This window comes from Poeciliopsis prolifica, unplaced genomic scaffold (genome assembly GCF_027474105.1).
Source record: "Poeciliopsis prolifica strain line A6 unplaced genomic scaffold, Auburn_PproV2 SCAFFOLD143, whole genome shotgun sequence".
Classification (NCBI taxonomy): Eukaryota; Metazoa; Chordata; class Actinopteri; order Cyprinodontiformes; family Poeciliidae; genus Poeciliopsis; species Poeciliopsis prolifica.
Genome location: NW_026562518.1, coordinates 477,634 through 503,616, shown reverse-complemented (window position 1 = coordinate 503,616; position 25,983 = coordinate 477,634). Strand labels below are relative to the sequence as shown.

At 36.6% G+C, this 25,983-nt stretch overlaps 1 protein-coding gene across 1 annotated transcript in view; it reads right to left on the bottom strand.

Moving 5' to 3' along the window:
• The window catches only part of LOC129355727 (contactin-associated protein-like 4), an 86,491-nt gene that overhangs the window by 14,288 nt on the left and 46,220 nt on the right, over positions 1-25,983 (bottom strand). The window contains 19 exon segments of the mRNA XM_055025321.1: positions 460-579; positions 582-683; positions 2,124-2,342; positions 2,345-2,362; positions 5,304-5,320; positions 5,322-5,448; positions 5,451-5,517; positions 12,953-13,104; positions 13,107-13,124; positions 14,031-14,158; positions 15,745-15,907; positions 16,352-16,552; positions 17,443-17,562; positions 18,441-18,547; positions 20,556-20,724; positions 20,809-20,958; positions 23,466-23,733; positions 25,378-25,524; positions 25,597-25,772. Coding sequence (XP_054881296.1) covers positions 460-579; positions 582-683; positions 2,124-2,342; positions 2,345-2,362; positions 5,304-5,320; positions 5,322-5,448; positions 5,451-5,517; positions 12,953-13,104; positions 13,107-13,124; positions 14,031-14,158; positions 15,745-15,907; positions 16,352-16,552; positions 17,443-17,562; positions 18,441-18,547; positions 20,556-20,724; positions 20,809-20,958; positions 23,466-23,733; positions 25,378-25,524; positions 25,597-25,772 — 2,469 coding nt within the window.

Below are 25,983 nucleotides of genomic sequence, written 5' to 3'. Positions count from 1 at the left end.
AAATAAGACAAAAAAGACAGAAATACTAATTCCATTTGCAGATTATTTCACTTATAACATGAAGAAAATGTCCAGTTATGAGTGAAATACGATAACACTTTTTTATCAATATTAAGAAATTACTGACTTAAACAAGCTCCTATATTTTGCTGAAAAGTTACTTTTAAGTTAGTGCACTTGAAAAAAGACTAAACTAAGTTAAAATGCACTGATTTCTGGCTGATTACAGATTTTTAAAAAGCCCGATTTGCCAATTGTGATTTTGGCCAATATCGAGTTTTTTTTCTCTTAAATGTTGCTCGACATTGCAAGAAAGTCACACAGTTGACAACAGTTGTTACTGTCAACTGCAAAATTAAAGAAATTGTTGCACCCGCTTACTACTGATATATCTGCAGAGGAAACTAGACCAAAAATCCTTGGTGATATTTTGTGCTTTTGCAGTTGAAGCTTTCTCACCGTGCTTGTTGATGAGCACGGCCATGTACTCTCTGTAGTAAGAGCCGACATAAAGCAGCAGAGCCGGACTCTGAGCCGTCCTGAAACTCAGGGAGACGTTTTCTCCTGTCAGCGTCGTGTGGAGTAGATGGAGGACGGCAGAGCGCTGCTGTTTCTGGTCAACTCGTACGGCTCCTTGAAGGTGTATCTGATCGACGTTCCAGGTTTGAAACTGGCTGACAGCTCTACAAAGGAAACGGTCAGATTATAATCCATCACTGTTGGTGAGAAGAAAGTTGTCATGGAACTCTGGCAGTGTCTGAACCCGCTGAACCCAAACAGATTTCACTGGGGTGGCATTTTCCTCCTGAAACAGGATTATGATTTGCTGAACTTTTGATTTCATGTGGTATCCAAATGCTTTCAAATGAGTGTTAAGTGTTGCAAACACAGAAAAAGGTTGTGTGGAAATATATAGATGCTTAACCTTTAAAACACCCACACTGAAGCTGAGAACAAAACCTGTCATGGTTTAAAAACATGAAACACTGCTCAAGGTTTCCTCATGATTTATAACACACAATGTTTACTATCATTCCAAACAATAAGCCAGAAGTTGACCTTAAACTTCTAATTAGGTTATTTGATCTAAATAGAAAAAGCAGTGGGTCAGTTTTAAGAAAATGTGTCAAATGCAGTGTTTTCTTGTGTGACAAGAAACCAAGTTTTATCCTTGGTTCCAACTTGGTTCCTTGGTTCCAACTTACAGGAAGTTCAATTATTTCTTCACATTTAATGTCAACAAAACAAACAGATGTAGTTTCAACTCCTCATGGCAAAAATGCTAACATGAAACTTTCTTATCCATAGAAATGTAAAAAATATGAAAGCTGCTTTCTGTGCTGGAGACATTTTAGAGGAACACAAAAAACTACAAATATTTGCACAATTCATCTAAATGTTGATTTACAGGAAGTTTCTAATGAATATTAAATGCTCAAAATGCAGTTCAATTAAGAATTTCTTAGTTTAGGTGTGTGGACTGCTTTCCAAATAGGTTGTTGCACCTTTTCATGCATTTTCTGTTGAATTGTACACGATGAATGTCAGAAGACACTTGGAATTTTTTTTTAAAAGTTTATATTTTAACCAGAGTCTTGTGAGAGTTAGTGAAGTATTTTCTCCAATATGAGCATCTGAGTGGTTTTCAAACTCTCAATGTTCCTTGCTGATCAACAAAACGATAAAACAGCAATAAGAGCAGCTCAGATCTCTGCATGAGATGTGAATAATTATCCAATAGATGAGATTTATCCAGTTAACTAAATAAACAGATTTAAAAAGAATGTGTTTTGAGCCCCTTTAACATTTCAATGGCTTCAGTTTTCTACAGAATTAGTTTTTCGCTTCAGGCTGCAGTGTGAAAGTAGCCAAAATGGCCTGGTGCAAAATACTTCAAAATGTAAAAAAAAAACATAAAAATGACAAAACAAATAAAAAGTCACTGATTCAAATACAATAACCTCAAGACAAGATTTAAAAATAATTAAAATCAAAACTATATTACCTTGAATTGTGGAGGCTTAACTAACTAGTGTTTTATATGTTTAGGCTTTATTCCAGTTAGAAAGTAGATCAACATGTTTTAGACATTTGTTCCCAGTTTTATTTAACATGGGTCTCACCTGTTTGGCAGAAAACTCCAGTGTAAGCAGACAGGCTGCAGTCGCAGTGGAAGCCAGCGGCTCTCTCCACACAGCGGCCCTGGTTCTGGCACAGCGAGCCGTAGCTGCTGCAGTGACCCGGGCAGCCGGGCCGAACGCCAGGCGTCATCTCTGCCCTTTCCTCCAGGTCCAGAGTAACACCGTTCAGCTGCAGAGCGCGGATGCAGCCTCTGAAACCCTCTGCCTGGACGCCGTGCCTCCTGAAATCACACGAGGAGAGAAGCCGGTGTAAGTGGCTCAGCCGTGTGAAATTGGAAAATAAGGACAAAAGTATGTTAGAGCTACTTTTTCCGTCTGTCATCTTTGCTCAAGAGTCTCAATTATTGCTACCTGAGCTCAAAAGCCTGCATTTGTCTTTCCCGTTGGTTTTCTATTTATTTCACCTGACATTTACAACAAACCCACATGTCACATCAGCTCCTCCAGAAGCATCAAATTGTCAAATACAAACACAGAAATAGCAACAGGCTGTAGGTGGAAAGGCGCATTCAAAGACAACATTAATCTGCTTTCCTTATGTCTGTCTATTGCATATTTTCAGCTGCAGACGGGTTCATCAGTATGCAGCTGATGAATGCAGGAGACTGGAAACCACCAAGAATTCATGTTCTGCTTTTTAACCAGTTTGACTCATTTTCTGCAACATTTTTGTTTCCCTCTAACAACTGTTTACATATGTTTCAGAATTGACACATATCATTAAGCACATTTTCAAACTTCAGGCTAGCACTGAATGCATCTAAAGGCTCATATTTTTAAGTGGGAAACAACAGATTATTGGTCCTAACAATAATGAAAATGTTCTATTTTGCAGAAGTTGAACAAACTTTATAAAAAAATAGGGTTATAATAAGAAAATAGGGCAATAATGGTTTCAATTAATGTATAGTTTTGCCATTCACTGCAAAATCTTACAAAGTATTGTCGTCTCATTGATGAAAAAGTTCTATTTATACTGGCAGATTATTTCATTTGTTTTAAGTGAAATAATTTGCCTGTGATCTAGAACTTTTTCATTACTTTACATTTCATTATTTGTACATAAATTTTGTCTCATTTAAAGTGTAAAACTGAAGAATGAACTGAGTGAAAATCAATGGAGGGAAAAAAAGTGACAAAATACCTAAAACAGCAGCGAACAAATTGTTAAGATGTTAAATCTACACGGTGTGGGTTAAAGAAACAGATTTAGAAATAATTTTTTATAAAACTTGCTTTTGGTTTTAAATTTAAATGTTTGAAATGTTGTCAACTTCAGGTAATGACAGAAATAATCAAGTAGCAAAAGGTTAAGACCAAAGCTGCTCGTACCCCACATGAATCTGGATTCATCATCAAACAAGGAGTTTTTATTTGAAAATTATTTAATAGAAAAGTCTTTATCAGCTGTACAGCAAAGACACTTGTTTTACTGTATTTTCTGGAAAGCTGTTTGATTGCTGCCACAGGAATTTTAATGATAATATTTTTTATATTATCTCAGAGTTATTGAGGTCTGGACTGAGAATGGCAGCTCCAAAACATAAACATTCAGCCAGTTGAAAACAGAAGTTAACATTTTCATGGACACAGTGACATTTTAACGTCTCTGTGTTCGTTAAAATGTTTCACAGAAATACAAGCTGCTCGAAACCTGTTAAAGGTAGAATTATGGCACATGAACGCGAATGCATACAAATGGACGCCTGGTTAAGCATTAATACGAGTTATAAATATGTAAACACTGAGCTCTAAATGCTGCAATAAAATTCCAAAAAACATCTCACTCAATTTGATATCCAGACATATTTTCTTCCAAGCAGATCTGATGAAGTCGTTAATTGTCGTTTTTAGGTTGCTGGTGGGACATTCAGCAGGTTGCTGACATTCAGCAGGTTGCTGAATACATTTATAGGACAATTTAATATTCCTCCACAATTTCACTGCTGCTCCCTTGTCCAATTTCACTGTTTGGTCCTTTTGCTTCAAGTTTGGATTCACTGATAAGAAGTGATGCCCAAAATATTACTGATTGATTAAAACTGATAATGAATGATGGATTTTCATTACTTTTGGCTCCAACTCTATCAGCAGGATTGGATTGCAGAATGTGAAATGAACTGAGATAACCTGCAGTCCTCGTAAACCATGCAGCATCTCAGCGTCTTTGAAAGGAATTTACATAACCATAAAAATATTGTAAACAACACACAGGCTGCAATTTGTTTTCATCCTGATGCGTTTTCCAGGCGGTAGGTTTACTGCTGGATGTCATTTAGCAATCAGAAAGCTTCACTTCAGCACTTTCCTATTCACTATGAACAGTTTCTTCTGCAAGCCAAACAGAAAAGCTCTGTAATACTAACAGGCTTAAACAGCAGAGTCAAACAAAATGATTTTTTTTATTATTATTGTTCAATTTTTCTTTTCTTTCTGTTGAAAAAAGGGCTGAAACTGCTGGGATATAATTTTCCTTCTTGTGCAATGTTTCATCAGTATTGTGTTGATTAGTATGTGTGCATAGTGAGATGTGTATTGTACACTCTTTTTCATTCCTTTGGCTCTAAAAAAAAGTATCACTAATACTCACTAATCATGTAAAATTTTAAATCACTGTTGATACAAAACATAAAAAAATGGTTTTGCACAATTGCGTTATCATAAGACAGACCCAAAGTTCTTGACTTCTGGGCTGAATGTGTTGCGTTTGAGTAAAAGTTGGTCGACGTTTCTAGTTCTAGCTACTCCAAACCCAAGATTAATGAAAAAAAGTTGTCATTAAATGGGAATTTACCTCATATTTTTTTTTAATTGCCTGTAAAACATCTTGCTCTGTAAGATGAAAAAGAGTCCATTTGCATCAACCACCTGTAGTTGCATTGAGGTCAGGGGTCAACAAAATCCTTCAAAGGGCCAGAAATGACCTCAGGGCTGCACTTTGAACAACCCTGATCTAGGATTACATTAAAGCATATAATGTAAATTAAAGATAATTTCAAAAGTATTGCATAAAGAAAACCATTGAATTTTTATTGTAACTAAAAATTCTGTTATATAAAATAGTCTTAAACTGAATAAGAAAACATTTCAGTATGCAGGAAGCCTGAGAGGACAAACCTAAAAGACATTTGTCTGTAAATGAACAGAAGCAACGCTCCTCACCGATGAACAGCTGGCTTGAGCTGCAGGTGGACGTGTCCGTCAGCCGGCGCCTCCTGCGTCGCCACAGGCAGGTTGTCCAGTCGAAGCGACGCCTCCTTGATGTTTCGCTCGGCTCGGACTCGATGCCATCGGTTGTCATTCAGGGGTCCATCGACTCGACCTGAACTTCCAGTGGGCCGTTACCAACATCGAAGGAGAAAACCACCCGAGTAGATTGATAAAGAAAACAAACAGACAGATATAGCAAACAGAATCGTTATTTGGTCTACAGAATATCTTACTGCTTGAAGAAGTTAAAACATAATCAAAGCAATCTGACGAGAAGCCAAACATTGACATGTCAGCTTCATGTCATACTCAACAACAATCAGCATTTCATTAGTCAAACAGCAAACATCAATCTCAGTCAATGAGAATTGGACTTCTGGGTGAAATCTCCATGATTTTGTTAAAAGAGACAGATGCTCCTTTCTAAATACAGCTGGAATCAAACCTCACTCATGTTTCCATATGGTTCCCTGTGCAGGCCTGAAATGAGCCAAAGCAATGAATGGGGAATTGAGACAGGAGCTGCAACATCCAGTGCAGAGAGACAAACAAGCAGACAGGGGGAGTGCCGGCCTCTCTGGAATGAAATTTAATTACTCTATCACAACAAAACAACAATAAAGCCAACATGGCTTCGCACTAAGCAGAGTGGGAACAGTCCTCAAAGGATAGCAAACAAAAGAAGACCAATTTGGGGCCATGAGCTGATTACATTAAAAAATAAATAAATAACAAACACGTCTCATTTTTTCCAGCCTGCCATAACATTTGCTATATACTTACAAATTTAGCAGATCTGTTGGGATAAATTTCTCAGCTGACAAAGGAAGAAAAATAAGCCGGTAGTGAAAACGAAACCATTTTTAAAAAACGTTTTCCCTGTGGCATTCACATGAATAAACATAACTTAATTTCTGAACTTATTTATTTTGGTGTCTTTTACACCTGTGGATTAATTGGTTTGTTAGCAACACCTGGAGAAAATTTGATATCAACAGCATCTTTAGTATGGCATCCATTTGTAATGTAGTAAAACTGGTTTATTAGTCTGAGTGTTAATTTCTCAAAGTCATATTGTCACCTTACTATTCCTATATTTATTAATAGAGTTCCAAACTAATATTTCATTGATAAGTCAAATATTTAGTTATATATATATATATATATATATATATATATATATATAAAAATATTTAGCTTTCAAATGAAATATTTACTTCCCAACTAAATGTTTAAGTTTGAACTAAGTTATTTATCTTGAAAACTAAATATTTACATCCTAATAAAAGAGTAGAGGATGCAATATTTATTTGTACTTTGTAAATATTTAGTTTTCACAAACTTCATATTTGTTACATACAAAAATATAATTTGAAGTAGTTTAATCTACAACAGAAAAACTACTTTAATAATGGAAGCTCAATATTTAGCTCCAAGCTAAATATTTAAGTCTGTGCTAAATAGTTTGAAGCCTAAATGAGTTGCAAAACTAAATATTGAGCTCCACATTACATATTTAATTGGGAAATATATGTTTATTTTCCAAAGTAAACGTTTAGCTTCCTAACCAAATATTCAATATTAAACTTAAATCTTTAGTTTGTAAAATAAACATTTTCCTTGAGAATTAGATATTTAGTTTGGATCTCAGACAATGACGAATACAGAAAAACCATGGTGAAAATATTAAATGAATCCCCTACATTTATCCTTCATGCCAGGCTAACTAAACCAAATTATTGTTTTCACTGTGTAGTTTAGATAAACTTTTACTGAGAGAAATTGTTACGTATTCAAGTCTAATTTAACCTGCTGTATGTCCTTTACAATAATAAGAAGAAACTCAGTTAAACTGAATTGAGAATAGGAAAGTGGACTGACAATAATGATTTTTTAAAAAGTGCAGAAGAAAGACATTATGATGTCCAAATCTCAATCTTATCTTATTTGAATACTTACAGTATTATTTAAATGTTTTTAATAGGAAGAACTGTGTTCTTCATCCAGTGGATTTCAAGAAGGCGCTGAATCTAATCTGTGTTGCTGAGTTTTCCTCTGCAGTCAGATTTCAGGACCACGGCCAGCTCCCCAGCCATCCTGGGGTTTCAGCACCACGGACAGCTCCGCTCGGCTGCAAGTCTTTATTTACTTCCTCCAGGGTGTCTGCTGCACTCTATTTGTTTCCCCTATCAAACGGGAGAAGATTTAAGAGAGTGCAGAGGAAGCGGAGCGCCATCCCTCATGTTTTGCTGCTGGAAGTTGGGGATGTATTGCTTTGGGAGCGCAGAACAAGATGAAAAAAATACCCCGGCATCCAGCGGTAACTTCATTTAGGAATTTGTTCCCTGGCCCCAGCTACAATGTTACGGAGCAATCTGCTGGTGATGGAGAGGGAGGGGTTGGTATACAGAGGTGGAACAGCCAGACAGACAATGATTTCCCCTGAGAGGGATGTTAGGGGGTTGGTTTCCCTCTGCTGGATTTTTCTTCTTCTTCTGTTTGTCCTTTAAAGTCAACGACTTCCTCCAAAGTGGAACAAAAACAACTGCAAAATTTAACCCACGCAGCAAAAAAAAAAAGAAAAAGAAAAAAGAAAAACAGCCAATCCATAACTGAAAAATATAATCCACCACTCAAGTCTGTTGTAGTGACACACCTTTACCATAAACCTGAGTTATGATGCACTAAAACACAAAAAACAGGCCGTGTCAGGTAACGCTCCACATCTTTTATATGCTGACATTTGCAGTTGGATAGACTTTTTATTTCCTCCTTAGTACTTTCCCATTTTGTCCTCTCGATGTAATCCATCTTTGTCTAATTTTCTACCAATTTAACATTTCTTTTTCTCGTATTAACATGTTTAAAGCTACATTTAAATCGGTTACCATCTCCTTTGCAGATTTTCCTTTTATCTTTTGTGTATCCATGGAATAATTAGTAATTAAAAATAGTACTTATTGTCACTATTAGCAGTGCAACTCTTAGAAGGTTGGTATTTATGCAGCTCATTAGCTATTCAGGGTTTGACAATGACAAAAACTCTCAAGAACAAGATGGGACAAGATTTTAAAACTTCAAAAATCAAATTTAGCATGCAGAGTAAAGTTATTTACTCTGCATCTTTTTACTTATTTTTGCCACAAACTCAAACTGAAATCTTTCTTTTTCCAAATTCCCTGTATCTCTTCATACCTTTGTGCGCTGTTTCGACTAAGCATGGCCTGCAATACAACATCCACCATTTTGCAGCTGCTAATGATAGCATAGCTGCAGCATCGGAACAATTTGCAATGCTATTGTTCATGTCTTGTCTGTCACAGACTTTGGATCAAAATAATATCTAATTTGTGAAATATTGCATGAGCTTGAGTTTTTCAATTGAGTAAAACACAATTATTTTTTTGTCAAAGTTATAAATACATTTCTTCACGGTTTGGTTCCACCACTTCTAAAATACTTTAAACAATTACAGTTACTAGATAATCAAACTTGTACTTGTTTTTTGAGTCATTTTTATTTTGTTCTTCTTTTTACGGTCTTAATTAGAAAAGTTCAAAGTAAATAGCATTACTTTTAGCTATACATTGAAGTCTGTCATAAATCAAAGGTCATGTATTTTGTTTTGCATTTTAATTAAAATCTTTTTAGTCTCCTCCATCAACCTGCAGGTGATTACAGATTTAATTTGGCTCTGGCATATTTACGCAATGTATTCATGTTGATTAATATGTATTGTCCCCTTTATAAAAACAAATAAATCAATCTAAGGTTATTGTTCCTCCTGGAAACACAAAATGCTCCCACACAAATGATTTAAGAGTCGTTGAGCTTCTTCTATAAGAACTTCCTGAGAGTTATATTCAGCTGTCTGGTTTCTCTCCCAGCTGTGGTCAGTTTCTACTCTTACCTAAACCACGACTGTTTTTACCCCTGAACTGTAACGGCAGGATTAACTTCTTACCTGAATCCGTCACCAGGGTAACTCACGTTGCTTCGGAGCAGGTTAGGTTTCCAGGTAAGAGATCAAGACAAAGAAAGCACTGCCTATTTCCATTTTTCAACCAATCAATGTAAAATGTGATGAAAAAATGACCGCGCTCCTCCTCCGCTTCTTTTTCCCCCTCACTGAGTCACGTCGTTACGCCTTATGTCTTCAGAAAACCTTTGTGAGAGAAATCTTAGCAATATTGAGCCTTGCATAACTAAAACTGAAACTACTTCAAATTGTTCATGCTGTCTGTACATTTACCTTTGATTCTCAGCTCGCTTGTGTAGCTCTTAGAAAATGCTGTTTAACGTCACAAATTGACCAGAACATATTTCAATGCAGACATTTTATGAGCTTTTGGGTTTTCAGACTGGACGATTATTATCTTTGTAAACCAAAAATGCACAGAGGCAACATTAATAATGACAAAATGTCATTATTGGATTGATTAAATAATTTGTCTTTGCTGTTAAGAGGATTGATTTGCACATTTATTTGCTTTTTTTTTACTTCCCTTTTCTGACCAGCTTTTTTTTCTCTCTCTTTGTGAGTCATTAATCCTGAATTGATTTGCTGAGTTGATAAGCAACTTTATAGCATCGTCTGATCCAGCCATCACTGTCATGCCCACTCATCCTTGCAGGGTCATGGGGGGTGGCTGCTTATCTCCAGCAGTCGTTGGGCAAGAGGGGCCACACATTGTAGTGTCTGAGAGCGGATTAGATCTCATTAGATCCCAAGGCCTCAGGAGAATATTTCTACACCAGAGCCAGACTCTGAAAGTGAGCGAGAACGGTGAGGAATCCCTGAACATCTTGGAGAGTCAACGCTGCAGACCAACCAAGGCCAGACATGGAAAATATCTGCAAAACATCAGCTTACATAAGTGATGTATTAACATGTTTATGTCTTCATATTAATTCATTCCTATATACTGAGAAAAATTAGTTTCTATTTGAACAAAAACAGATGTTGGGTACTTTTGGAGCATTTGTATTGACATATTTTTAGTGGAAATGCTGCTTTTCTCCACTTCATTTCACTAGTTTCTATTCTTCTTTGCTTGTTTATCATGTTTTTCTAGTTCTGTTCAACTTGTTCTATCTCTGTATGTTTTGTGTTTAACTATTAAACATTTATCCCGACATCCTGTCTAAACCTGAAACATGACATATAGAGCTAAGGTCAGGTCCACAGTATCACCTTTCTGAAGTATTTATTTCTCTGGTTCAGTCATTTATTCTCAATTCCTGTTGCTTTATTGTTCTGGTCCAGCAAATGGTTTTGATTTGTTTCAGATCATCTAATTATTTATGGATTTTTGTCTCTTTTTCTGGATATTAAGCTTCCATTATTATTGAATAACAGTGTGTTCCCATCATGATTAATCACCATCTCATGTAGTATTGACATAAAATATAATAATCCTTTATTTATTTGTCCCTCAGTGAGGGACAAATACATGTCTGTATGTAAGCAAAAGGACAGAAAGCAAACAGATGTGCTGCCTTTCACTCCTCGTTTTAAATGAGAACAAGTGTGCTGTGTTTAATTTAATTAAAAGAAACACCAAAAAAAATCTGCTTTTGAGATTAGGTGAGGTCGGCGAGTCGTCCACAGATTCACAGCTACAAAAACGAAAAGTTTGATTTACTAAATTATGTTTTGTATCTTCCTGCATCTGCCTTCCAGCAGACTAGTTACTGTTTTTCAGAGTCTAAAACATTTTTAAGAAGAAGCAATTGTAAAAATGTAAAAATCTTTCTTTCTTTTCTTTTATTTTATTAAATGCACATTTTGCAAACATTGTACTTCATATAAAACTCAGGCTCAATCGTATCCGCTCATGTGAGTTATGAAAACATTTTGGGATTTTTATCAATATAAACAAGATTTGAGTATTTGAAAATTATGACGTGATAGTTTAGTTTTTATGGAACGACATGAAGCTAATGGCCGAGGGACATATTTTACAGTCGTATTCAAAATATAAATTCTTACTGAAAAGCTCATTCATTTCAGCAGCTCAATTCACCAAGTGAAGCATATTATACAGATTAATTAACAGATTGATGTTTTCAAGCCTTATTTCTGGTAATAATGATAATTTTCTGCTGATAGTTAATAAAAACATTTGAAATTTGACATAAGATCATTAAAATAAGACATTTTAATACAGGATTTTGCAGAATACTTTTAATTAGATGTAGGTTTAATGTATACAAACAAAACTCATTTGAATTAATATTATAATTTATTAAATTTGGTATGACTTTAGTATACTGTAATTTACATTCATAAAATAATGTTCTTTAGTGGATAAAACACTAAAACTGCCTCCATCCCAGAAATGTTCACTTAATCCTTGGAAATCCAACTCTAAGTTGACTCTGAAATGCAATTGCAATTGAATTAGCAATTGCAAAATGGTGCCAAATGACACACAACTGTCATCTAAGATTAAAAAAGCTGTAATGTATAAATTTGGAGTTTTGACTTTAAGGGTTGGCCTGTAGTCGGTTACATTTCAAACAGAAATTGCTCACTGGCTGGCCGTTGTTTTATTAAGGTGGCTGGCTTTAAACAGAAAAATAGAAACGAATACTTAAAATACCAAAGTCAGAAAAATAAGGCTGTACGTAATGACGTGACGTAAAGCTGTACAGTCTCAAACAAACGGGCGAATTGAATTAAACTGCTTAGGCAACATCTGACCAAAGAGAAAAACCGGGAGACGGTTTCAGGCAAAACACTGTGGGACAAATTTACACGAAAACATCAAAATTTGCACAACAACTTTAAGTTAGAACCCTAAATAACATATTTAGACAGTTTGTCAGCAAACAAAGTTGATTTGGGGGCTAGTTTTACTTTATAGGCAGTAAGTATGTTCTAATTCTTTTCTTTTGCCATCGCTCTCCTTGTTCCCAGTGTTGTCCATCATCCTGAATTTGCTCATAAGGGACTTCATACTAATCCATTAATTTCCTTCTGCTTGATTAATTTGTCAAATTAGAATTACATAACACAATCATACTGGGTTAGAAAGCCTGGAATCTGCAATTAATTTGATTAACAAAACAGAATTACATAATTGATAGATTTGGCCAGTTTTCAGTCGATATAAATGAACTACTGTGCATAATGGCTACAGATAATTTCTAAAAACAAAACAAGAAACTTATCTAAATTAGATAAAACGTCTGACATCAGGTGCAATCACCCACAAACTACACACATTTAAAAAAGCAGTGATGAGAATGATCTGTTGCACGTTTCTCAAGGGAAAACACTTAATGAAAGGTCAGAGGGGAAACATGATGGAACATTTCTAAAATTAAAAACATGGGCTAAGGTAATTAGTAGCTTTGTTTTAATGGTTTTAATAATCCCCAATTTTCTGCTTGGGCTGTCAGAATACATTTTGGATGACAAACATTAAATAGGCAAACAAAATATTTTATTCTTTTCTGAAGAATAAAAAATATATATTTTCTGACACTTTAAAAGTACAAACATCAAAGTTCAGACTCATTATAATCACAGAAAAGTGTAACTAATTCCCCCCTGCACTCGAGTGATATTCAGTGTTGTAATCCAGTTTCTACTCACTGCTTAGTTCGATCCGGATGAAGTCCTGAATGCCAAGATTTTCCAGAAATACTCCAGAGGAAGCAGTGGTCTTAAAAAGGAAGGAGATGTCTGCGCTCAGCTCACCGTGGAAGGTGGGGAAGTGGAGGTATGACGTCTCCTCGTCAAAAATGCAGCGTTCCAGAAGTTCTCTGCGAAAAAAGTGGGGAAAACAAATAAATCAACTGTCAAGATATTCAGAATAAAACCAAAAAAGCCAAACCAGGATGGCGAACAGGAAAGTGTTTTAGAATTAAAATTGTTTTCAGAAAATGTGGCTTAAATTGCAAAACAGTAAATGAAATCCAGGCAATTTTACTGAGCATGCATAAATCTAGAACTTTTAAGTTTTAGATTTAAAATTACCATTTTGGCTGTTTGTCAAATTTTAAACATATTTGTGGAAGATTTACTGCATGGAGAATGAATTCCTGTATGTATGAAGTGTTTAAGTAGGAGGCAACTGGATTTATTGGGCTGTTCACGATGTTTCACCTCCCATGCAAAAGGCTTTTTTAGTTCTTTCTGAAGAAGTAAAAATTCTAGTTGATATTTTGTTTTGTTTTTTACATTTTCCAGGGTTTTGTTTCTATTTTGGTCTCAACTTCTTCTAAAAAAAAAAAAACACACAGTTGTTTTTTTGGCTGTAAGTTAATGAGGGTTTTTTTGGTGTCTGGAAAATGAGCCAATTCAAAAACCTCCTGGTTGTTGATTTCTCTGTTATTTGTAACCCCAGCAAAGCCCAGACTGTTTACAGCAGCTTATCTGGATTTAAAGTTACAGAGTCCATAAAACAGATCATTCTAAAACAAGAAAGAAAAAAAAAGCTCAAACAGGAAGGAAAGACCAGACTAAAATCTGTTTAAGAATGATTTTGTGCAACAAATAAATTAAAACATGTTTTGTACAGACCATATCCTAATCTGTTCAGTGAAGCATAATAGATCTCCTAAAATCTATGTTTAAGATAAATAAGTTAGAGAGGTTTATGTTTGGTTGTATGCATGGTGAGTCCAATAGGAGAAAATGTTAGGAACCCCTGATTTAGAGAAACTTACTGTCTCCATAGCAGCGGAGTGGTCCCACCCTGTACGCTGCCTCTGACCCCGGCCTCTGGAGGTCACCCAATACCAGAGATCTGACTGGGAGGCTTTCCTTATGGGTAACCAGGCCTGAGTCCTCAGTCCTGGAAAAAAACACATAAAAAATGTCAAAAACTGCTCCTTCATTGGCAGCTTGCAGATTCACAAGAATGTCCAACTCATGTAGCGACAACATTAGATGGAAGGTTAACAATGCAGCATCTAGACGCATCACTTCACTGCAAAAAACAAGGTTTTGTCATGAATTTTAGTCCAGTTTCCAGTGCTAATATTTAGTATGACATACAAGTAAGTTTTCAAAAAGATAAACACGCTGTTTAAGTCAACAATTTTTGAATACGGTTACAAACAATACTAGTTCCACTTGCAGATTTTATTCACTTAAAACAGGAAAATTTAATTTTGACAGAAATAAAATATGCTAATGGAACTAGCATTTTTTTAAACTATATTCAAGAATTATTGACGTAAAACAAGCTTATATCTCTTTTAAGTTAGTTTCATTTGTACTAAGATATTTATACTAAAATCAAGACAAATATACTTGGAAATATTTTGTATTTTTGCAGTGTTCTTTCAAAATTGAACTTTTACGCCCATTTCATCTTTATATTTTATATCGTTTTTGCAGAGTAAAAATTCAGGATTACAAAAAAAACGGCCAGGAGAGAGCACAGAATTTTTATGCCTGATAAAAAATTGAGGCGCAGCAGTAGTAGCTCTTTTCTGTGAAAAAACATCACAATGGAAGTCAGGATTTGTGGGTGAGTGTTGCTATGTGCTTACAACATGATCAAAGGTTAAAACAGTTTTTTTTTTTGTTTTGTTTTTGCCTTGTCAGTTTATTCCAGATGATTTGGTGTTTGCTAAACTACTGAAGTTGCAAATGGTGCGTTGCCAGTCATCCGTGTGAAGCGGAGCGAGGTGAAAGGTTCAGATGTGGCGAGAGGCTCGTTTATTTTCTGCGTGTTGATTTCGGCTGAGCGTTCGTATAACTTCATTCTGATTTTGACATGTTTTCTTCGCTGATCGTTAATCATTTCTGTGTGGCAAGCTGCACTGTGAGGCAGATGGGGTCAGAAAGTGCTGCTGTTTTAAGTCTGTATCAGCAGTTAGATGAATATAACAGAATAGCGCCCTTATTGTTCAATGATGCTGACACAGCAGAGCATTTCAAGTCACTCCACAGTACCTCAGCAGGATAAAAATCTGGCCTTTAACCTCTTTTTGCAAGTTTATATTTATCAATAAGTCTTTGCAATACAAAAACAAAATCTTAAACTGCTAAAACAGAGCTTGTTATATGTCAATAATTTTGTAATTTAAAAAAGGAACTAGTTTCACTTGCAGATTATTTCACTGGAATTTGAATTTTCTCCCTCTGCTTGCCTGGGTTCTCAAGTTAATAGACTATAATAAATTATCTTTACATAAGAGTGTGTGTGTGTGTTTTGTTTTGTGTGTATTTGCGTTGCTCTGTGATGGACTGGCGATCTGTCCAGGATGTTCCCTGCCTCTCGAATGATGGCTGCTGGAGATAGACACCATTAACTCCCCTGCAACCTTGTGAGGATAAGCGAGTGCAGATAGATGCTTGGATGGATGGATGTCCACATATGATTGGAAAACCACATGACAGACGACTGTACGTGTCTATAATCGTCAGTACCACTCCAATCTGTCTGCGTCGCAGTTGCAGTAGTGTTGTGGATCCACGCAGTCGCCCCGCAGGCCGCAGCCACACTGCTGGCTGCCGGGATGAGCTCCTCCCCAGTACGTCTGCTCACGGCCCGGCGCGCGGCCGCCGAGCCACCAGCTGAACGGAGACCCCTCTGAAACACACACACAAAGAAATGAACATTTTGACAGAAATCAACTCTTTATCTATGTTTCTTTTGGACGAGTTTACTCCAAATGTCCACGTGGACGTCAGGTTACTTTACACGTAATTATAATTAACCAACATAAAAATCAAATATCAAACACCCGGTGAAGCTAGTTGTTTGTATAAATGTAGGTTATATATAGGGGTCTTTTGTTGACTAATTATAATTCACATCATTAAAGAAAATCAACCTATACTTGCCTTAAAATTCCCCATTAATAATTTGATTTTATTATCAAGTCTAACAGAAATTTAAACCTGTAAACAAGTTCAAGCTCAATAAAGAGATATGTGTGCTACATTTACCAGTTTTATCCATCTTCATGGTTCATATTACCAAAATTAAATGTTCTGCCTTGAAATGATAAAGAAAACACGAGAGCATCTCTACCTGGGGTGTTGAGAAGGCGGGACTTCCTGCAGTGGTAGGATAGTTCCTGTTCACAGTGCTCTGATTGGCTGATGGAGCCTAAAAGCTGCTCCTCTTCAGATGAGTAGCTGAAGTGGAGCGATTGTTGGTCCACACCAGAAACCGGTCGCAGTCTGGTCAGCTCACTGTTGTTGTGTTGGATAATCATCCATGTGTCGCTCTCTGTAGACATAAAAATGTATTAATTTAATTATTACTTTCTAATTTTTTTGACAAAGAAAGCAATTGAGTGTACATAATTCAGTGAAATTTATCTTTAAATCCAGCTTCAACCTTATTTTTTAATCCTTTTAACCAGATCAATTCACTTCATAGTGGAAATAAACAAAATCTTACTATTTTTGGTATAGATTATAGTCCAAATATCGTAGTATATCTGAAATAACACAAAACTAATTTACAAGTAACTCCTCAGCAAGATATAGGAGCTAGATTTAAGTTAAGTTCTTCTTTTCTTTGTTTGTTTGGAACAGAATCACAAAGTTTTTGTATGTTTCTCTTTCTTTTTAAGAGCAAAATAATTCCATAATTCTCAGTTTTTTGTTCTATCAAAGCCCAAAACCTGTTAAAACGAGACAGTGGCAAGAATTTTCACAAATTTTATCCCCAACATATAGTCTTTGCCCTCAGTCAGGTTAATATTCATGATTGTGATCAATTTCCTGCAGACAACAATTTGCGTTTCACCAAAACAATGCTCTGAAACAACTGTCCTATCACGGTTTATATCATAATGTAAGCACGTAAGAAGCTGGTAGGATGGATGACGATACAATGGAGATTTAAAAAAAAAAAAAGCACAAGAAGCATCAATGCTATCATAATAAAGATGATGTACACCAGGGGAGAGAAAGCATTTCAGGCAGGCAGGTAGAAAATAAAGTGAATCAGACTGAGATGAGTGAAGAATCATCATTTGCAATTATGCAAATGCCAAGCATTCAAAACAAAGTTATGACTTAATAGAGTTGCGGTGCGTGTGTGTGTGTGTGTGTGTGTGTGTGTGTGTGTGTGTGTGTGTGTGTGTGTGCATGCGTGTGTGTGTGTGAAACCTGTCATGTTGCAGTAGACCAGCTGTGGTTTGATGGGTCCGCTGCCGTCCACGTCGATGTGAAAATATCCCGACGTGTTGCCGCTGTGTTTGTACACTTCACAGGACTCCTCATACACAGCTGGGAGGAAAAATAATGAGAACATCGTCAGGAAGTCGCCTGCAGGAGCAGAGACAGGGATGAAGACCAAACACTGCTGGAAAAGATCGTGATTGCTGCTTCACATAGAAACACACTGGACAAAAAATGTCTCTGACTAGCGTTTGCAAATAACCTCCTTTCGGATAATTGCTACATCGAAAATTAGCTTTCAGCAGGCAACAAGTTGTTTAACTCCAACTGACTTCTTTAAAAAAAAAAAACACGTAGACAGACACATCCCAGGGTCCTAAAAACATGTTTGTTTATTTAAAATCGGTCAAATCGTGGAGAAAACATCTAAAGAAATTGCAGAAGCTACTAAAACTTGATTAAAAGTTGTGCAACGAGTTATTAAAAACTGGAAGGAAAGCGAGGAACATATGTGACTGGAAAAAATCATAAATGATCGGCGATCACTTAACTTTTTGTGCACTGCAAAACCACAGAATCCTGATAAGTATTTTTAATCTAATTTCGAGTGCAAAAAAAATATCTAATTTATAGCTTTTTAGCAAGATTTAGAACCTTGTTTTAGGACAAGAATTCATTAACATTGATGAAAAGTTAACATTTGTTCTTATGAGTGAAATAATCTGCCAATGCAACTCGAACTGTATTGTAAGTATTAATGAATTATTCACGTAAGCTCAAATATCTTGCTAAAATGCTACTTTTAACTTAAATTTGTCTTATTTCAAGTATACTAAGAGTTTTGTTTTGTAGTGCAATATTGATACAATTAAACTTATTGAAACTTAGAGTCCAATACTTTAGAAATGATACGAAATGATGTGAGCTTAGAAATAAACTTTTTACGGTTTATTTGTAGGAGTGATGCTCCTGTCTCTGTGACTCACAGCTGTGGCAGGTGGCGCCTCTGTAGCCGCTGTCGGAGCAGTTACAGTGGAAGACGGTCCAGGTCTGACTGCAGAGGCCGCCATGTTCACAGCGACTCGGAGAGCACCTAAAACACAAACACAGAGAGATTCTTCGGGATTTTTACATTTCCTTAGTCTGTAATTGGTCTGAGTTTGGGGCTTATCAGATGTTTGCCCACTCAAAACTGATTAATTTCTCAAAACTGCGATAAAAACACTTTTGTTTCACACGATTATCAACTGGAAATTGACACCGATAAAAACAACGAAGAAGACGACAGGAAGTTATTGGAGGATGATTATTTTTAAAGATTTACTGCGTGAATAAACTTATCAGCTTATTGAATATGGAAATAGGAACTGAAATGAGAAAATGTGGTTTCTTGGTAGTAATGAAGAAAAAGAAAATATTTCATTTTTTGAAACATACTGGTCTCATTAGGAGAAATTGACAAAAGGCAATAATTTAATGGTAGAAATCCAACAGTGGATGCAAGCTACAGTTGAAATCTAAAGCAGAAGGAACATAGTCACGTGATTTTAATGAAAACACCGGAATTGGTTTTTTCATCATTTGCAGAATATGTCCAAAATTTTGCGCACATTTGTAATGGAAACGCAGCTACTGATGATGATCGGACAATCAGGGGCATCTGATTAGCAGCACCAGGGTTTTGTTTTGATCACTTTTATATATTTACCTTGGCATAAAAATAGTCGAACAAATCCACAGTTTAGTTTTAAAAAAATACCGCTTTCTGTGCTGAATCCTTTTATGATAGACTTCTGAAGAAATGCTCTTTTCTGTTCTGTTGTTTTGAATAGACCTGTGTTAAGGCAGAAAAGGCAAAATGTGTGGAGTCGTGGGGTACAGAGGTGATGCAGAGCTCCCTCCGGATTGCTTTCAATTTGTGCTGTTAATGGACTGTTTGTCTAATAATATTCTTTGCTGGTTGCAGCAACACTAACCTGCTTCACCCCTCCCCCTGTAGAAAATACAGTAATAACCTGCTGAGGAATATCAGGTACCATGCTGAAACAGTGTTGCTGAGTTCATTTTCCACCTGACATTCCTGCAGAAATTGTCCCAGGTGGCTCATATCAAATCAGCAGGGTAACGCAGAGGGAGCACACTCTATATTCTTCTGTTTTTACAGGAAAACAGATTTTTTTCTCTCTTTGTTCCAACTGAAAAGTCAGATCTGTGGAGGAGCTGTAGTCTGATGAATTGGGATGCAAAAGCTGAGAGATATTTAATTAAAATCACTCAAGTGGTTTCTCCCTATCTGCCAATGATTTGTGGATACTAGTGTCTGAGTCCATGTTCACATCTTGTTTATGTGGAGAGCAGCTGTGTGTGTTTGGGTTTTTTAGTGGCTGTCTCGTGTCCTCTGAGGCTCTACAATCGGGTTTATGATTGCTGCAATTGTCTCATTAATCGTGCTGCTGTTTGGTGTAAAGCCAAAACAGAAAAACGATTAGCTTTCCTCCACATCTTTTCCTTCGCATCTCTGCATCTTTCTAACCTCTGAGATTCGAGCTAATTCTGAGCAGCCATAAAATATGATACTTTCATTTTGTCACATGGCAATTACTGTAAATGCAAAATATTATCCTCAGGTAAATACAAAACATTTAGAAAGTAGAAGTTGCATAACCTAATTATCTGTTGACTGCAAACATGTGACCACAGTCGCCTGAAGACTGTGGATTATGAATGAGCAGAGAAACGTTGCTGCATTTGGGGGCAACTTATCTTTGATGAGATTTCACTTACAGATCCAACAATAAAACACCTTAAAATGTAAAATGCAGAATTTGAAGAAGGAAGAAAAGAACATGAATGGATGGATGGATGGATGGAAACGGAAAAAAGGAAGGAAGGAAATGAGAGCAAAGAAGGAAGGAAAGGGGAAATGAAGGAAGAAAAAAAGAAAGAGTCACAGAAAGAAGCAGAAGGATAGATTTGTTTTCTGCCTCATCTATAAAAACTGCATCTTAAAGGTTCTAGCTTTTTTTTAGTGTCACACTTTCTGAATCACATCAATTAAAACTTTGTCTTTGTTTAAACTACAAACTGTTTAAACTACAAACCTGTCGATTATTCCACACATGTCAATCTGCAGATTGCTGTAATTTCCCAGCTGCTTCTGCTGCACTGCGATCAGGTCCATAATCCTGCCGTCCAGACTGAGCAAACGCACGCAGCCCTGGAAGGAGCTGAAGTGGTTTCTACATCCTGGAGCATCTCCAGCAGGACATCCTGAGGAGAAGACAACACAGTTAAGATGCTGAAGTGTAATTCTGTAGTCTGAACTGATCCGTTAGGATCTGCTTCAGCTCTCACCACCGAAGAAGACGTGACTTTCTACTGCGACAGGAAATGACGGGCTGGCCTGAGCGCTGCCGCCTTCATCTTTATCCACACAGACACTCAGATGACTTCGCCTGGAGGTCAGTGCCACTGAATGCCACTGGCCGTCACTGAGTGCAGAACCTTAAAGACAAATTCCCATTTAAAATCCTTTATTACACTGCAAAAACATAAAATTTGCATTTTTGGTCTAATTTCTAGGACAAATATCTTGAAATAAGACAAAATTAACCTACAAGTAACTTTAAACTTTAAGCTACAAGTAATATTAAGCTTTTAAGTCCTTAATATTAATTTGAAAAATTAGTTCCATTGGCAGATTATTTCACTTTATAACAAGACATTTTTTTCATGTTACCAGTGAAATAATCAGCTAATGGAACAAAAATCTTTTCATCAATTTTAAATATATATTTTTTACATAAAACAAGCTCTTATATCTTGTTAAAAGTTATTTATACATTAGTTTTGTCTTATTTTAAATGTGCTACAATATTTGCACTAGAAACTTGATAAGATTTTGTATTTTTGCAGTGTGGTAACTAATCCATACTGCAAAGACACAAAATCTTACCAAGTGTGTTTGCCTAGTTTCTAGTGCAAATAGCTTAGTTCATTTGAAATAAGACAAAATAAACTTTTCAGCATAAAATAGGATTTTTTTTAAGTCAGTAAATCCTTGATGTTGATTTAAATCAGTTCCACTGGCAGATTTTTTCAAAACATGGGGAAAATGTCCTGTTATAATTATAATTAAAATAATTTACTTAAAATAAGGTCCTCTATCTTGCTGAAAAATTATTTGCGAGTTTGTTTTGTCTTATATCAAATGTATTGAGATATGTGCATCAGAAACACTCTGTAGGATTTAGTTTTTACAGTGCAAACCGACCACCAGCTTTTTGAAAATCATGTCTCATATTTAAGACTTCATTTCAAGGCACATTCACACATATTGACAGCAGCAGCAGCAGCTGCAGGTTAGTTGTAGTCTTTCTGTGATAGACTTGTTCCAAACCCACACAGAGTTTCGCCAGCACTCAGTATCTGTTTGTTGTTGAAGTGCATCAATATCTCATTATGTCCTTTGCCAATTTTTTTCCTGTGGCAACGATTTACTCAACAACATAATTTCAACATCTTGGGGTATTGTGCACAGCGTCCTCTTCCAGGGGCCAAACAACATGTGTCTAATATTTATTCATAAAGCTATTGTCGTTGCTAATAAGGTAAAATTGGATATGGATTTTGCGCGTACATTCTTCACCAAACAGTAAATGATAGAACAACTTTGCAAGTCCATATATATTTACATAGAGTAGCTACATAGTAGTGGCTCTCAGAAGTTTATTTTTTTTGTATGACAGGTGGGTGAAATGTGTTTGTATTTGGGAAGTTGTTTTCTACCTCGATGGTCTTAAAGTGCTTTAATAACATTTGATATGGTTAAAAGGAATTTAATTGAATTTTAATGTAACTGAAATCCATTATGACAACCACAAATCAAAATTCTTAATATGATGAAAAAGAAAATGTCATGATAAATGATAAACTGTATAATGAATGGCCACCCCCAGGCAGGGATTCTTCACACTTGGTAGTAATGAAAGGATACAACCTAATCACATGTACAGCAGACTAAATAAAGTGAATAAAGTAGCTTATTAAAGCAACACGGCTGCTGTGCGCTTGGCTTTTATCCATTGTTCTGGCTGCAACACATGGGATCTCACAAAACAGCTTCTCTCCAAGCAAAAGTAAATAAATGCTGTGCTCAGGCCCCTAGCAAAGAGGTCAGTCACCTCAGAAGAGCCCAACGGCGGCAAAAGTATGCACTGTTGTAAATATGCAGGTTTCTGAGGGACAAAACCCATTTGTCATGCAGTCAAAGAAAAGCGCCGAGTTTAGGGACAAAATGAAGAGAGGAAGAGGAAAATCAGTGGCTCAAAAGGTTTTAACAGTTTTACTCAGACTAACTTTATACTTCAGAGTCACCATGTGATCGATTAACAGCAGTCAGTAAAAAAAACATATGTTCAGATTATAATGCAACAGCAACATCGTTAATATGCATATTTGTTGGTGCGCTGCATCTTTTTAAAATCCCCTTTAAAGTTGAAGTATATAACTTTTACAAAAAAAAAAAATGTTTTTTGCATATTTATTCAGATTGTGTCACTTGAGATGGAAAACAATCTGGCTCTTCCCAGTGCTTTTATTGCAGTTTGCAGAAACGCATCACTCCTGGTCAAAAACAACTAATCAGATCCAGGAGAGTCTTTGTGCTGTTAATCATGCTTGTGTATAAACTGTTCCATGAGCTGATGGAGTTTCAACTTAAGAAATATTGAGTTTATTTGTCACTTGTAGTGAAATTAAGTTTACGAAACTTAATTTATTTATGTTTAACATGAGATCTTAACAAAATATACTGACTTGACATCAAAGTTGAAAATAAGAAAAAGAAAAAGGTTCTGTAAAACATGCTTGTCAAACAAAATGGCCATCATAAGTTTTAATGGATGCACAACATCCTGGAACATATCCAGATATTTCACTGTAACCAAACTTTGCTACCTGTTCATGGTTTCTACTGATTAAATTGTAGTTTAGAGGTGTGTTTAGCTGACCTGCACTGAGCTCCAGCAGAACCCGTCCTCCTTTCTGGATCTGGAGGCGGAGTTTCGCCTCGCTCAGAAACAACCAGGCCACGCCTCCTTGGTGAGGGAGCTGAAAGGTGAGCAAAAGCCCCGCCTTGTTCCAGGTCCGAAACTGAAACCCGATCGACACGCTCCCAGAAGACGACGGCGTTGTCCATGGCAACTGGAGGAAGCTCTGGAGGCCGGGAAACGTCACGGAAACAGGAACCGGATCGGCACAGGAAAAGGTCACATTGCCCTTGAAAAACCAAAAAAAACTTAGAGTGAACTAAATGATTAGTGGAGAGATAAAGCATCAGAAAACATGAATATTAATCAGCTGCAGAGGGCGCGTTGATGTGGCCTCTGTCACGGTGATCTCATCAGCGAGTCTCCTTAAGGAGGACAACTGTATTTCCATATTGATAACAGCGAAGCTTGGGATAAGATTAGAAACTTAAAATACCAAAGTCACCTCACGCAAAGGTAAAAGAGATAAAAAATCAAAAACAGAAAAAAGAAAGTGCCCTGCATCATCAGATTGCTGTTTTCAGTAGTGATGATGAAACTGTCCATTGCCCAGAATGCATCAGTGAACTATAACAGCGCCAGATATACAGCAAGTTTTATCCCCAGTTGCTTTTACAATGCAATGGGAGCTCAGATGACATGTAAAAACTCTTTGTGGTGCACTTAAAATGACGCGCAATGATTCAAGTCTCAGTAGGCTTCATTGCCTCATGAAAACGTTACTTTAAATACCCTGGGAACTGACAAGATATCTCCTCCACCTCTTTTCTCGTTAAGCGTCCTCCGCAGAACGTTAAAAAGCACTTTGTAGTTTTCTGCAGTGGAAGTGGCTGTAAGTTTGCTGACAGTCCCTTTCAGAGTTAGAGCCTCATTACAACACCTGACTTCAAGAGTCTGAAAATGTCCGTCCACAGTTTCAATTTGCTTTTAATATCCCCAGCAGGAGGTCCTCACATTTCCTCCTAAGAGCGATGGCTCCTTTAATGTCTGTAGAAACACCTGAAAGGCTCTGATACAGCTGAAATAAGGAGAAAATTAAATGGGAAAAACACTATTAGGACACTTTAAATGTCAAGTTTCTCTTTCTGATGTCCTTAATGTTTTTGGTTTTTTTACCATTTTATTCATAAAGAACCATCTTCATCTTAAGATGAAGCTTAAAAAAGTGAGCAGGTAACCAAAATTAATCCCAGCTACAAAAAAAAAAAAATCAACGATTCTAACTGGAACCTAGTAAATTATTTCTAATCATTTCCAATAATGAAAGTGTATAAAGAAATAATTACACTGCAAAAACACAAAATTGTACCAGTTTCAAGTTTAAATGAAAAAGTAATGGCAGATTATTTCATTTATGTCTAATATTTTCTCATCAATATTAAGGAATTATAGACTTAAAACAAACAAACCAGAATCGCCTCAGATTGCACAAACAGACGTCCTTACAGAAGTTGCAGTCAGTCCTCCATAAAAGGTGATCACTATTAGCTGCGCTTTCTTTTTCTAAGCTGTCTTTATCTTGTTATAATCCTGTGATAATCCTGTCACCTCTTATTGGTGAATAAACTTTTAAATCGATCCAAAAACAGATCCATATATCGTTACTTCGGTAAGTGATGCGATGCTGTGAAACGTCGTTTTTTTGTCTGCGGGTCACTTTGGGGGCATAAATATTCACACACAATCCTGATTACAGTCGGGTTTGATTGGTAGCATGAGCGACCCGCAAACAACAAGATAAGATTTCAGAAAGAAATGAATAGGATTGAACCTCAAGACCTGTTGTGTGAATGTAGTCACAGATCTATTTTTAAAACCAGTCTGAAAAGATGCTGCCACAGAGGAGAAAGTCCTGGTGGTTGATTAAACTTACCACTAGAGAAACTTTGTGGTCCTTGACTTTAGCGAGTTCGATCAGGTTGAGACCGTTGAACAGCAAGTTTTCCAGGCAGCCGTGGAAGTTCCTCTTGGAATGAAATGGCTTGTGAGACCCGAGAGCCTGAACTGCCCCCACTCTCAGCTGTGATCCCAAACACAGAGTGTTAGCAACTCAGAACCGTGTTAGCTGAGGCAGCTTTTCGGTTCATCAAACCTCTTGTATGTCGAGGTGGTGGAACTGCGGCGGGATTTTAACCCTCAGTGTGTGTTTATCCACTGTGAGGTTGAGGTGAAGGCCGTGTAGCTCCACTGCCACATGGTGCCAATGCTGATCATCCAAAAGGCTTCCAAGAGCTGCAAGACGTTGAGGTTCAGCAGATAAAGTCCTACCTACAATTAAGTAGACAAAAAAATGTTACTTATTAAGTTTTCAATAGAGTAAAAGTTTCTTTTCAGCTCGTCATTCAGTTGAGACTATGGGGGGGATCATGGCGAGGTCACCTCCTCACAATTCGCTGGAGACTCCTGTCAACATCTATATACCAGCAGCGAAAAACAGAAGCCAAATATGTTATGAAGCCTAATTTGAAAGACTACAGAG